The 12,435-nt window shown below is 40.0% G+C and overlaps 1 protein-coding gene across 1 annotated transcript in view; it reads right to left on the bottom strand.

Moving 5' to 3' along the window:
* BMX (BMX non-receptor tyrosine kinase) overlaps positions 1 to 12,435 on the bottom strand; it is a 59,104-nt gene that overhangs the window by 39,503 nt on the left and 7,166 nt on the right. The window contains exons 2-4 of the mRNA XM_056131260.1: positions 9,032 to 9,178; positions 7,543 to 7,647; positions 3,760 to 3,841 (exon numbers count right to left, since the gene is read on the bottom strand). Coding sequence (XP_055987235.1) covers positions 3,760 to 3,841; positions 7,543 to 7,647; positions 9,032 to 9,178 — 334 coding nt within the window. The remainder of the gene's footprint in view (positions 1 to 3,759; positions 3,842 to 7,542; positions 7,648 to 9,031; positions 9,179 to 12,435) is intronic.

Here is a 12,435-nt window from a genome sequence, read left to right on the forward strand (position 1 = left end):
AATTTTTAGCTTCTTGTCATGTTTGTTTTACCTCTGTATTTCCTTAAACAATTATTCTTATGTATTTAACTTATTACTTTGGTACCTTGTTCAACTTTTTGAGAGTGAATGATAAATATGATGACCTAAAAATGTCACCCATATTAATTCAGCATATCATTTCTATTTCGGGCTGGAGCGATAGCACAGCGGTAGGGCGTTTGCCTTACAAGCAGCCAACATGGCTGACACGAGTTCGATTCCTCCGCCCCTCTCGGAGAGCCTTGCAAGCTACTGAGAGTATCTTGCCCACATGGCAGAGCCTGGCAAACTACCCGTGATGTATTCGACATGCCAAACACAGTAACAACAAAGTCTCACAATGGAGACGTTACTGGGCCCGCTCGAGCAAAATCGATGAACAACGGGAGGACTGTGACTGTGACCATCATTTCTATTGAGAAGGACAATCTCATCCATAATCATAATACAATGATCAAAATCAAGACATATAACACTGATACAATAGCATTATTCAACACATACTTCATATTTAATTTTTCCCCGCTTGTTACACATAATATCATGTGTGTAATAACATTATATGCATTTCTGACTGAGAACCCAATCCAGAAGCAATAAGAATTTCTACAACTTCTCATCCTTCTGGTCTTTCATGACTTTGACCTGTTTTTACTAAGGAAAGAATGGTTTATGAGACCAAATCTCCAGGAATCTGTGTATATTTTGTTAGAACATGGGAATAGAAAATGTTTAATACAAATAAATGAAATTAGAATACTAGTGTATAAAACTCTTTCTCCAACAAACTACGCTCTTAAAACAGCAGGGAAATTTTCAAGTTTTGAGAGAATGGTTCAAAAAGAGTCTAAGTAGGAATGGAGAATTCTAGTACTCCTTTACTATCCTGACTCAAGGAAGTCTATGGACTTAATAACAATTACTCTACTGTGTCATTTGTGTTTGGTCACAAGGAAGTGTTCAATGAACTGTGGGTTTTACTGATGGCATTCCCTTTATTGAGTTTAACTGAACTCAGATGAACTGAAAACACAGAATTTTTTTAAAAACTTTAATATTAATGTAAATTAATGAGAAACTGTTACAAAAATCACAAAAAATCCAACAGAGTTAAGATTACAAAAGACCAGTTTCTGACTTTGGTCTCAATGATCATCATAATTCCTCAAGAAAAATTCTTGTCTTCCTGTTCTCTAAGGTCTTGCTAACTATAGCCCAAACTCTCTATTACTTCAGATGAGATGAATTTCGTTTCCTAGATAACTGATTCTTTTCCAACCAAGTTCAAAAGTCCATATTAAAACATTCCCAACCAACTGTAATGGCAGTAAAAGGATCTCATATATTAATATGTCTATTAGATTTATCATGATTTCCCCTTACACATATTATTTTCTTTTCTACTCAATAGCTTTGGAAACTGTCATGCCTTTTACAGAGGCAGGCAAGCTGAGGTGCAGAGAAGTGGTGTATATTGCTCCAGTTCACCAACAGCATATCTGAGACTCGGTCCACAGATTTTTCTACCCCATTCTGAAGCAGAGATGACAGATTCCCTGTCAACCTCCATTCAAGGCTTAGTTTTGTCAAGAAGGGCATGCTACATTTACATCCGGTTGGTGGAATACAGAACCATGGTAGCTAACACTCTCCAACTTCTCACTGAATCAATGTATTGCTTCTAGAAAATTCTAATGTCTGCCTTAGTTTATAGACCCAAATAATAGACATGAAAATAGGGGAGGTCAACAAACCACAGTGAAATTTTGTACAAAGAGAGGATTTGAGTGGAGGAAATTCTTAGATTTCCTGTGGCAGAATGTGGGGTCAACCTAACAGCTGACCCCACATTCCTTCTGCTGCTCTCTTCCAACAAAAGCTGAAACTGTATATATTCTGCAGCCTCCTTTCACATGGAGGTGGCATGACACACATTTCTGGCCAATGAGACCTGAGCAGATGTCAGCAGGGGCCCTTCTGAGAAAATCCAAAGCCTTTGCAAGAGACTCCAATGGTGACACAGAACAAGCTAAGAGAGTGCAGGGTCCCAGCTGACTTCTTGAGCTGCTAGACTAGCTAGACTGGGATGAGATGGCTCATTTCTCAAAAAGTTACTATGTAAGGGGAACAAACTGAGTATTTGTCGCAGCAACAGCTTGGTGTCTGTTTTTCTGCATCCCAAAGCATTAGCAATTAATAGAAAGTCAATTGCTATGCATATGGGAGTCAGAGAGATAGGGTAGCTCAGTGGCTTTGGGGAGGGCTCAAAGATTTCCTTCTGTTCCTCTCTGCTCTTCTACATTTCAGATGTCTTCACCGAAGCTGCTCAGGACTCGCCCAAACCTATCTAACTTACACAGATCCAGGAGTCACACAGAACACTAGGGTATGACCAATAACGGTACATAGGAGTTATCAACATAGTACCTGCCTCCAAAAACCTACTGCCCCTTTTCACGTGCTCACACACAATGGAGACTGAATGGGAAGCAGCATCTTAGGGCTCCTCCTGGGGTTTCTGCTATTACCACAGTGACACAGTGTGTGAAGGATACTTTAATATACTTCTGAATTACTCGTGTGTGGTTTATGATGGCTCTAGGAGAAAGTCGATGTAAAATTCCATTTCACAACTCAGAAAACTGAGACTTGGAGAACTTAGATGGTGTCATTAACTGACACAGCCAAGTTGGATTTGGCTGAAGGTTTATCAGACAATGGGAGGGAGACCCTTCTCACTTCACTGAGCTAGTGGCAGGGAGAACAAGATTGTTGCTCTCCTCACTGGACATACTGACTGTTCTACTGAGTAATTTGCTAAACCCTTCTGCGGAAAGGGAAGATTAAATTGTATGTGTGTAAAGGGGCATTTTCACATTGTGGTGTAGCAGGTGATTGTCTTAAGAGTAATTGGAAGTGTACTGCAAGAGAACTCTAAAACTTACATGGAATAAATAAGACCTTCCCCTATATGGGAATTTAATATCTGACATCATGCTGATAGTCATTTGTTTGTGCTAAATATTGCCCTTATGTCATGAACCACATTTAAAACAAAAGTAGGGCATGAAGGAGTATCATAGTATCCAATTATAAACAATTCCCTCAATACCAGGGCAGCCTACAAAACCATTGAATGGAAACATATAAAATCCCCACTGCACCCAGCATTTCTATAATACTGGTGAAAAGTTGTGTTTGAATAACTGAGTTATGGGTTCTCCATTATTAGGTACATGAAACTCACTATGTCTCTAACATCATAGGTCTGAAAAGTAGAGAATAACATAACCTGAATAGTTCCGAAGAACTATTCAGAAAATTACAAATATTTGTAATATGTATTTTACAAGTTCTTAAAGCAGTAGCCGACAGAGGGTACTTAGTAAGTATTTGACATAATTTTCCATAAACATCCAAAGTACAGACACAATGCCAAGAGGACCTAGACTTTGTCCTGGCAAAGGTAAGTATGGTGGGTGGAGGGCAGGTGGCCTGGCTTCCTCCAAGCTCCAGAGAAAGCACAATAGTGAGGTCTGTGCCAAGCGGGAAAGAAACGCAATCCACAGGCTTCCTCAATGTAACAATGAGAATGCAAAATGTGGATGAGCATGACACATTCTCTGGGGTGGATAGGAAAATCAGTAGATTTTCTCTTGGCACTGAGTTCTTTCTCTGCTGTGTCTTTCCTCCAAAACAAGTCAACCAGTGACTGTCTTATATGCATTTTAAAATTACCTTTCTGTAATGCTTTCAGCCACTGACTTCGACTCTCTTCATTCGATGCATAGACATAGAGAAGCCCATCTTTATAGACAATCTGGAAAGAAAAAGATTTGGCACCTTAAAATATAACCACTTTTGGGGGCTGGAGCGATTGTACAGTGGGTAGGTCATTTTCCTTGCATGTGGCCAACTGGATCTGATCCCAGGAACCCTGAGGCCACCAGGAGTGATCCCTGAGCACAGAGCCAGGAGTAAGCCCTGAGCATCACTGGGTGTGGCCCTCTAAAAAGGTAAATAAATAAAATCAAGTATAGCTACATTTTTCAACTGCACATTTTCTGTTATAAAAAATAAACATGAGTTTATTTCTGCCACGAAAGCTCTGGAGTCAAAGGTAAAAAATTTTTTTGTTTGTTTTGGTTTTGGTTTTTTTGTTGTTTTTGTTGTTTTTTGCTTTTGGGATCATATCTGGCAATGCTCAGGGTTACTCCTGGCTCATGCACTCAGGAATTACTCCTGGCAGTGCTCGGGGGACTGGGAATGGAACTCGGGTCGGCTACATGCAAAGCAAACACCCTACCCGCTGTGCTATTGCTCCAGCCCCTAAAAATGTTTTTTATCATGAAGGGAATCCTATTGTATTACCAACTGCACTGTCCCTCACCTCCCACCCCCACAGATCACATCACTTAGTCTGTCCAGAATGGCCAGTGCTCCTGGGGTTCCAGGCATGCAGAATGTCTGTGTCCATGGCAAGTGGCTGGTGTCTCCTGGGCAGATGAGAGCCATGGAGGGCCTGTCATATCCTCTGTGGATCTCCAATTTGGACATTTTCTCAGGAAGCTGGTAGTTTTATTCCCATACTTTAATTTGTTTTACCCCAGATACCTCTACACTTTGGGGAGAAAAGGACAGTAGTGATGCATCAGGTGCAGTGAGTATTGAGGTCTCAGCAGGAATGGCCTGGTCATTGGGAATTAAAATTATAAAATGTTAACTATTACAGGTATCTTAGTCTATTTACCCACCAACGGAAAGACTTTATAATTTATTAGAAATTTTTTTATCTACCGTATCCCTAAAAATATATTCAAGGATGAAATTCTATTACATACTGACCAATTTCCATATATCTCAAACATAATGAAGTTCAAGCTTATAATTAGTAAAATATATGTCACCATGTTATTCCCTTGGGTCATGTCTCACCCTGGAAATCCCCAGCATGTCATTTTCTACCTTGTATGACACCCAAGTATTTGAAGGTGACAATGTCTTCTCCAGATCCTCCTGTTTTTTTCAACTCTTGTTGATAACTAAGTCATTTATTAAACACCTTCTACTAACTAGCTTCTTTCCTAGATGATTTCACACTTTAATCCTACTTCTGTTCTTTCACAAACACATGATTAAACCTACTTTGCAACCAAACTCAGAGCCTGTGTGTGACTTACAGTTGCATAAATATAACAGAGGGACTACGGTCTCAGGAAGCTTTAAAGCCTGTGTTCTTTTGAGTAATCTATGCTTCTGTAGAATACTCAAAAGAACACAGGCCTTAAAGCTTCCTGAGACCGTAGTCCAATATTCCAATATGAATTTGGAGCATATTTCATGAGCAAATACACTTCTGGTTCTAACCCCCACTGGATATTATTCTTCTTTCCAGTGGGAAGTATGGCTTGTTCATCAGCTAGATTGTTCTATTTTGCTCTGTTTGGGGTTCCTTCATATGAGAACTAGGTAGCCCGACCAGATGGTCTGCTTTTTATTTATTTATTTATTTGTTTGTTTGTTTGTTTGTTTTTGGCTTTTGGGCATGCCCCGTGATGCTCAGAGATTACTCCTGGCTCTGTACTCAGGAAACACTCCTAGTGGTGTTCAGGGGACCACATGCAATGCCGGGGATGAACCCAGGTCGGCTGGTTGCAAGGCAAAGTCCCCACCCGCTGTACTATGGCTCCATCTCTGGTCTGCTTTTCGATCACAAAGATAATTATTCATATTCATGAGATAAGAGTAGGGCATGAGACATGTCAAGTCATTGTAAAGAGTGTTCTCTCCACAGCAGACCATGGTTTGACACACCTCAAGATAAAATGAAAACTTCTTAGCATGTTGGGCAAAGCCTTTCACGATGCAGTCCTGCCTATACCCTTCAAGATCAGCTCCTCCACTTCTTCACAGCTCTGCCTTTTTTTTTGGCTGGGAGGTCACACGCGGAGATGCTCAGGGGATATTCCTGGCTCTGCACTCAGGAGTCACTCCTGGCAGTGCCAGGGGGACCATATGGGGATTCGGGGATTGAACCAGGGTTGACTTTGTGCAAGGCAAATGCCCTCCCCGCTGTAAAATCGGTCCAGCCCCAGGGCAGCCCTTTTTGAAAGGACTATTCTGCGCTCTCCAAACATGTATGTATTACTGCTCACCGCCTTGGCTCCTGTATTTGTGTCACTGTACTTCCTGTTTTTGCTGAGCTAACTTCCATTTATCTTTCTCTATGTCACCTCCAAAAGAAAGTCTCCTTGACCTCCTAAAGATTCTGCTTCATGGGTCCCAATGGGATACTCTGCTTTTTCTTGTTGTTGTTGTTGGTGGTGGTGGTGGTGGTGGTGTTGGTGGTGGTAGTAGTAGTAGTAGTAGTAGTAGTAGTAATAGTAGTAGTAGTAGTGGTGGTGTAGTAGCAATATTTGTAGTAGTAGTAGTAGTGTACCAGGGATCAAATCCTGAGCTCATGCATGTAAGCTTTACCATGGACTCACAATCTGGCCAACTGTCACCTTAAACATTCATTCTCTGATTCTAATGATCTATAAGTGCCTTGAAGATGGGGAAGGCTGGTCATTCCTTATAGTGGGCCTAGTAGCTTACAACACTCCCAAAATGCCCTGCAATGCTGGATGGAGAGATTGTCACACTGCAAGACAAGTCATGCCATGCTGGCCTACACATTCTTTCTTTCTCTCCCTGTAAGAAAGTCCAGTTGGTGGCTATAATTGTCCCAAAATATTAAAACCTAAATTCAGATGTTCCAAATCAAACCTTGCTGTTGTATTAAAGAATCATTTCACTCTTGGTATCAGAGTAATAGTACAACAGGAAGGGTGTTTGCTGACTCGGGTTTGACCCCCAGCACATATGGTCCCCAAAACACTGCAAGGAGCAATTTCTGAGTGCAGAGCCAGTAGTAACTCCTGAGCATCAGCAGGTGTGGCCCAACCCCCCCCAAAAGAATCATTTTACTGGGACTGTAGAGATAATAGAGGGATTAAGTTGTTTGTATTTCTCATGGCCAACTCTGGTTTGATCCAAGCACTGCGAATGGTTCCCAAGCACTGCCAGGACTGATCTCTGAGCAGAGAGCCAGGAGTAAGCCCTGAGTGCCACAGGGTGTGACCAGAAAACAGATTAAAACAACAAGTATTATTTTACTAAGAAATCATTATTTATTCTAGATATATAATGTTGATATAGCATAGTGATAGCGATAGCATAGCAGGTAGGTTGTTTGCCTTGCACACGGCTGACCTGGGTTCGATTCCTCCGCCCCTTCGGAGAGCCTGGCAAGCTACCGAGAGTATTCCACCCACACGGCAAAGCCTGGCAAGCTACCCGTGACGTATTCGATATGCCAACCATAGTAACAACAAGTCTCACAATGGAGACGTTACTGGTGCCCACGCGAGCAAATCGATAAACAATGGGAGGACAGTGCTACAGTGCGTATAATGTTCATTGCAGAAAATATTTAAAAAGAAGAGCTAGCTATCCAGTGGAATATGTCCCTATCCTTACCTGAAATGGATACTGTCTCTCCACAGGAGTTTGCTCCTCCAGATTTACTTTCTCCACACATCTGATTTTCTTGATCTCGATCAATCCTTTTCTACTGCCTCTTTTCTGAAGGAAAAAAAAACACAATGGAAAATGTGATACACAGCGGCAAACAAAGTTTAGGTTATACCTGAGAAGGAGATTGGGGTGTAACTGGAAGAATCATTTCTGATTATTCACAGTATCCAACACCCAAAGACAACAGAACATGTATTTAAGGATGGAAACAAGCTCAAATACTCTTTCAAAAGTATGTCAGTAGAGATTAATGGTTTTGTTTTATAACCTTGAAACATTTTAAACCACCTGTCATGCAGCCAATCATCTCAGACAAATAGTTGTTTTCCCATGCAGCTTCGTATTATTTCCATTTATGACAGTATTTTGAATTTGTGCTGCTCTAGACTTCTCAACTGCACAGAGAAGTATCTTACATCTCCGTACATTGTCCATACCATATGAAAGTAGGTTTCTCACCTTCAGCATCATCTGAACCCAGAGAAAGACTTGTAATGGAGCTTATCCTGTGCATCTATAGGGTGATTAATTGCATTCTGGTCCCCCACACAATGATATTTGCATACCGGCACCCAAATTTTGATCACCAACAATGTCCCTGGACATTACTAAGTCTCTTGGGGAGCAACATCACCCTCAGTTGAGAACCACTATTCTACACCAACAATATACCTTAATCAAATGTTTTTTTTTTAATTTTTTTAAATTTTTATTAGTGAGACACCATGAGGTACAGTTGTAAGGTAAAGGTAAAGGCCCTCCCGTTGATCGTCGATTTGCTCGAGCGGGCCCAGTAACGTCTCCATTGGAGACTTTGTTGTTACTGTGTCTGGCATATCAAATACTCTCGGTAGCTTGCCGGGCTCTCCGAGAGGGGTGGAGGAATCGAACTCGGGTCGGCTATGTTGGCCGCATGTAAGGCGAATGCCCTACTCGCTGTGCTATCGCTCCAGCCCAGTTGTAGACTTACAAATTTTTGTGCTTGGGTTTCAATTATACAATGATCAAATATAAGTTCTTAATCTTTTTAGTTGGGGTTACACTGATTTATAACAACAATGCGTGAGTTTCAAACATACAGCTTTATACATCTACTTCCGTATATCTTGCATGGTGATCACCACCAGAAATCTAGTTTCCACCCCATGCAATGCTGTTGAATACCTTTACCTGTTTTATCCACCCCTCCCATGACCACCATTCTGCTATTAGAACCTAAGAATTTGAGGGGCCTGGGGGTTAGTTTTCTTGCTTTGTTTCTTTGCCTTTATATTGAATTAAAGTATACTTTGACTAAGAAGAGATAATGCAGCAAGTGAAGACAATGTGATCTTTACTGAGGAAGCAGAGAAGTCTGATGTTATCTCTTCCTAATTATTCAGTGTGAAGACAAGAAAAATCACATCAAAACAATTGCAAAATGAAGTCTCACCATTTTGTCGTATTCATAATAGGAGAGGTTTGTTTTAGTCAAAACAAAAAGGCGCTCTTTGTAATTATTTGGTGACATTTTCTTCTTCTGTTGTGACCTTTTGAGAAGAAGCTCTTCTAGAATAGATTTTGTATTCATATTGTCCTCCTAAATAAAATTAAAGCATGAAAATGTGTGCTTACTACATCTAATAAGATTTTCTTTTAGTGATCATAATTTCACTTAACTATTTCTCATTCGGGAACACTATAAAATATCACATATAAGAAAATTATATTTATGATTATGGAGAAAAATGTAATAAACAGACTCTTAATTACACACATAGTACCACTTTTTATTACTCTCTGGGCTTTATGTTGAATTATAATTATAATTATGATTATGACTTTAAGCTTATTGATTTTATGCCTTTCACCACCTTGCACTTCAAATTATAAATTTGTTATCTTTACAGTACTCTCCCTTATTGAAAATTTTCTTATCCCTTCAACAGACTATATGTTTATATTGAATGTAATATAAAACCTTAAAAATGTTTTTTTACAAAGCTGTTCATGATTGAATTTCAGTCATACAGTATTCGAACACCCATCCCTCTACCAGTGTACACTTGCCAGCACCAGTGTCCACAGGTTCCCTCCCACTCCCCCCACCCCCCACCCCCTGTCTGCCTGAGGTTATCCAGAATATCCCTTACTTTTTTTCCCGTTTTTTTGGGTCACACTCGTCGATGCACAGGGGTTACTTACTCCTGGCTCTGCACTCAGGAATTACTCCTGGTGGTGCTCGGGGGACCATATGGGATGCTGGGAACCGAACTCGGGTTGGCCAAGTACGAGGCAAACACCCTACCCACTGTGCTATCGCTCCAGCCCCCCCACCAACTTTTAACCTTCAGCTCTTGTCCAGTATGATAATATTGTGAGATATTTTATTTAAAAACTTTAAAGCAAATAAATTTTAGCTAAAATTTTTTTTAAAAAGAAAAAATAAAAAAGAAATGAAATGTTAATTCCATTGAAAAAACTAAATTCCGGACTTTGAAATAAGTAATGTAAAGAATAAATGTTTTCCCAATTTAAAAAAAAAGCCTTAAAATTTGAACTCCAGGCCAGAGAAATAAGTGCTAAGGCATATGTTAGAAGTCTTGAGTTTTATCCCCAGTATTATGGAACGTCTCCTCAACACTTACTAGGAAATAGTGTAGCCCCTATTAGAAAAGGAAAGAAAAATTAGAACTCCAGCCAGCTTACCATGTATGAAGCAACTGATTAACTGAAATTTCTCTCCATTAATGTGGCTAGTTGTTTGATCAAATTACCCAGAATACTTCGGGGTGTGTGCCATTGAGTTGACATCCACAGCCCCTAGTCATGAACATATTTTAACATAACAGACTTGAGTATACTTTTTATTATATTTTAATGCAGAACATTTCTTATACTTAAATCAGAAAATTTAAACATGCTTCCAAGGAAGATACAAAGAATTGGGAAAAGGTAGTTGTATGAACCAAAAACAATCTTGCTTTTCCTCCCCCAACTGTAGAAAAGATTAAATCTTGAGCTATTTCTGAAAAAACACATGTATCTATCTCCTGGTTCTATTAAGATTGTTCCTCAGTCACATCAGGTCCAATGATGAAAAGAAATTATGGTAAGCAGTAGACCATAAGACAGAAATATTCCTATGCTCCTTTAGATTTTGTGAAATCACATGATTATTTCAGATACCCACTCATTACTCTTTCTCCAATAATCTGAAAATAATTAACTTTACTCACCTTCCTGTAACAGAGCCAAAGTGCACTGATGAGACCTTAGATCTAACTCTCAACCTCTTAGTAGAAGGTACTGCTCAGAGGCACCATCAGTCCTATTTCCTCTTGATAGACCAGGGTCATGCATTAAAAATAAGCTATTTGCATCCTATTCATTACTCTACAACAGGAAGCAGCAATACAGGCTTTGCTCTGTCTGAAAGGAGGAGGACCTCCAGGGAACCTGTCCAATCACTAATGGACACTGCTCCCTGATCTTGGAGACTCATATTCCCACTGTGGCAGGGGAGTAGGAAGGTGGCTAGACTAAGAAATACAGCTTGGCATTGAATAGACCTGTGTCAGGCCCAACCAGTTTCCGTACAGACTTGTTGTGATGATTTATTTCCATAGATCAGGAGAGAACCAACCCCTCAAAAGTTAATCCAAAGCCACCTTTGGTTTATAAGCAGAAGTAGTAGAAATCTATCCATTCAATATAATAAAGTCTTGGTCACTTTATGTTTTGAATATTGTTTTATCTGGAAAAAATGTATAATTGTTTTGAGAAAGTAGGATGTAGTTTTTTTTACTGGACAGGTTCTATTCACCACAGTCAATGATTTCTTTGCCATAAACTCAAAACAGAACCGAAGTTGTGGGTATAATAAACCTAGTAGGACCTGGAAAGGCAGAAAGCATATCTATCTTTCACCTTTGCCTCCCTTATAATCTCTATGCATACACCTGTTTAAATCAGATTGTTTTCTGTTCCAGCATCTCCATGGAAAGAAGAAAATTTGCTGGAAATTTTAATAAAAATATGTGAAGGTTCTAGGTTTTGTGAGTTTAAGTATCCTTTGTAGAAGCCATACTACACTGGACATAGTTCTTGGGCACTGCTTCCTTTGACACTTTACTAACAAAACAAGAAAATTCTTGTCAAGTTTTTTTCCCTATCCATAGTTAATACAGTCCTCCTCAAAGTGGAATTCTACTCATAAAGTAACAAAATAGGAGACTAACACCCAATAATGGCCAAGATTAGTACCAGGAATTTTGCTCCATGGCTTGGAGGCCAGCCACACATGCTAGGGGAAAAGGCAGCTCAGATAGAGAAGGGAGCACCAAATAAAGGGTGTTGGGAGGATCCTCCCAGGATGGGAGAAGCATGCTGAAAGTAGGCTATAGACCAAACATGATTGCCACTCAATGCCTCTCTTGCAAACCACAACACCCAAAAGGAGAGAGAGAACAAAAGGGAATGCTCTGCCACAGAGGCTGGGTGGGATGGGGGTAATGGGGGGTGGGAGGGAGGGGTACTGGGATTTGTGGTGGTGGGAAATGGGCACTGGTGGAGGGATGGGTATTTGATCATTGTATAATTGAAACCCAAGCACAAAAATTTGTAAGTCTACAACTGTACCTCATGGTGTCTCACTAATAAAATTTTTTTAAAAGTAAAAAAATAAATCATTTTCTCTTTATCATAGAAAAAATGTATTCAGCATGGAACGAGATAATATTAAATAACGTTTATGAATCTCTGAAAAAAGTGGAGTTCTACTTAAATAGATGTAGCATTGTAACACTGTCCTCCAATTGTTCATCGATTTGCTTGAGCGGGCACCAGCAACATCTC

The sequence above is a fragment of the Sorex fumeus genome, unplaced genomic scaffold (assembly GCF_029834395.1).
Source record: "Sorex fumeus unplaced genomic scaffold, SorFum_2.1 ptg000086l, whole genome shotgun sequence".
Taxonomy (NCBI): domain Eukaryota; kingdom Metazoa; phylum Chordata; class Mammalia; order Eulipotyphla; family Soricidae; genus Sorex; species Sorex fumeus.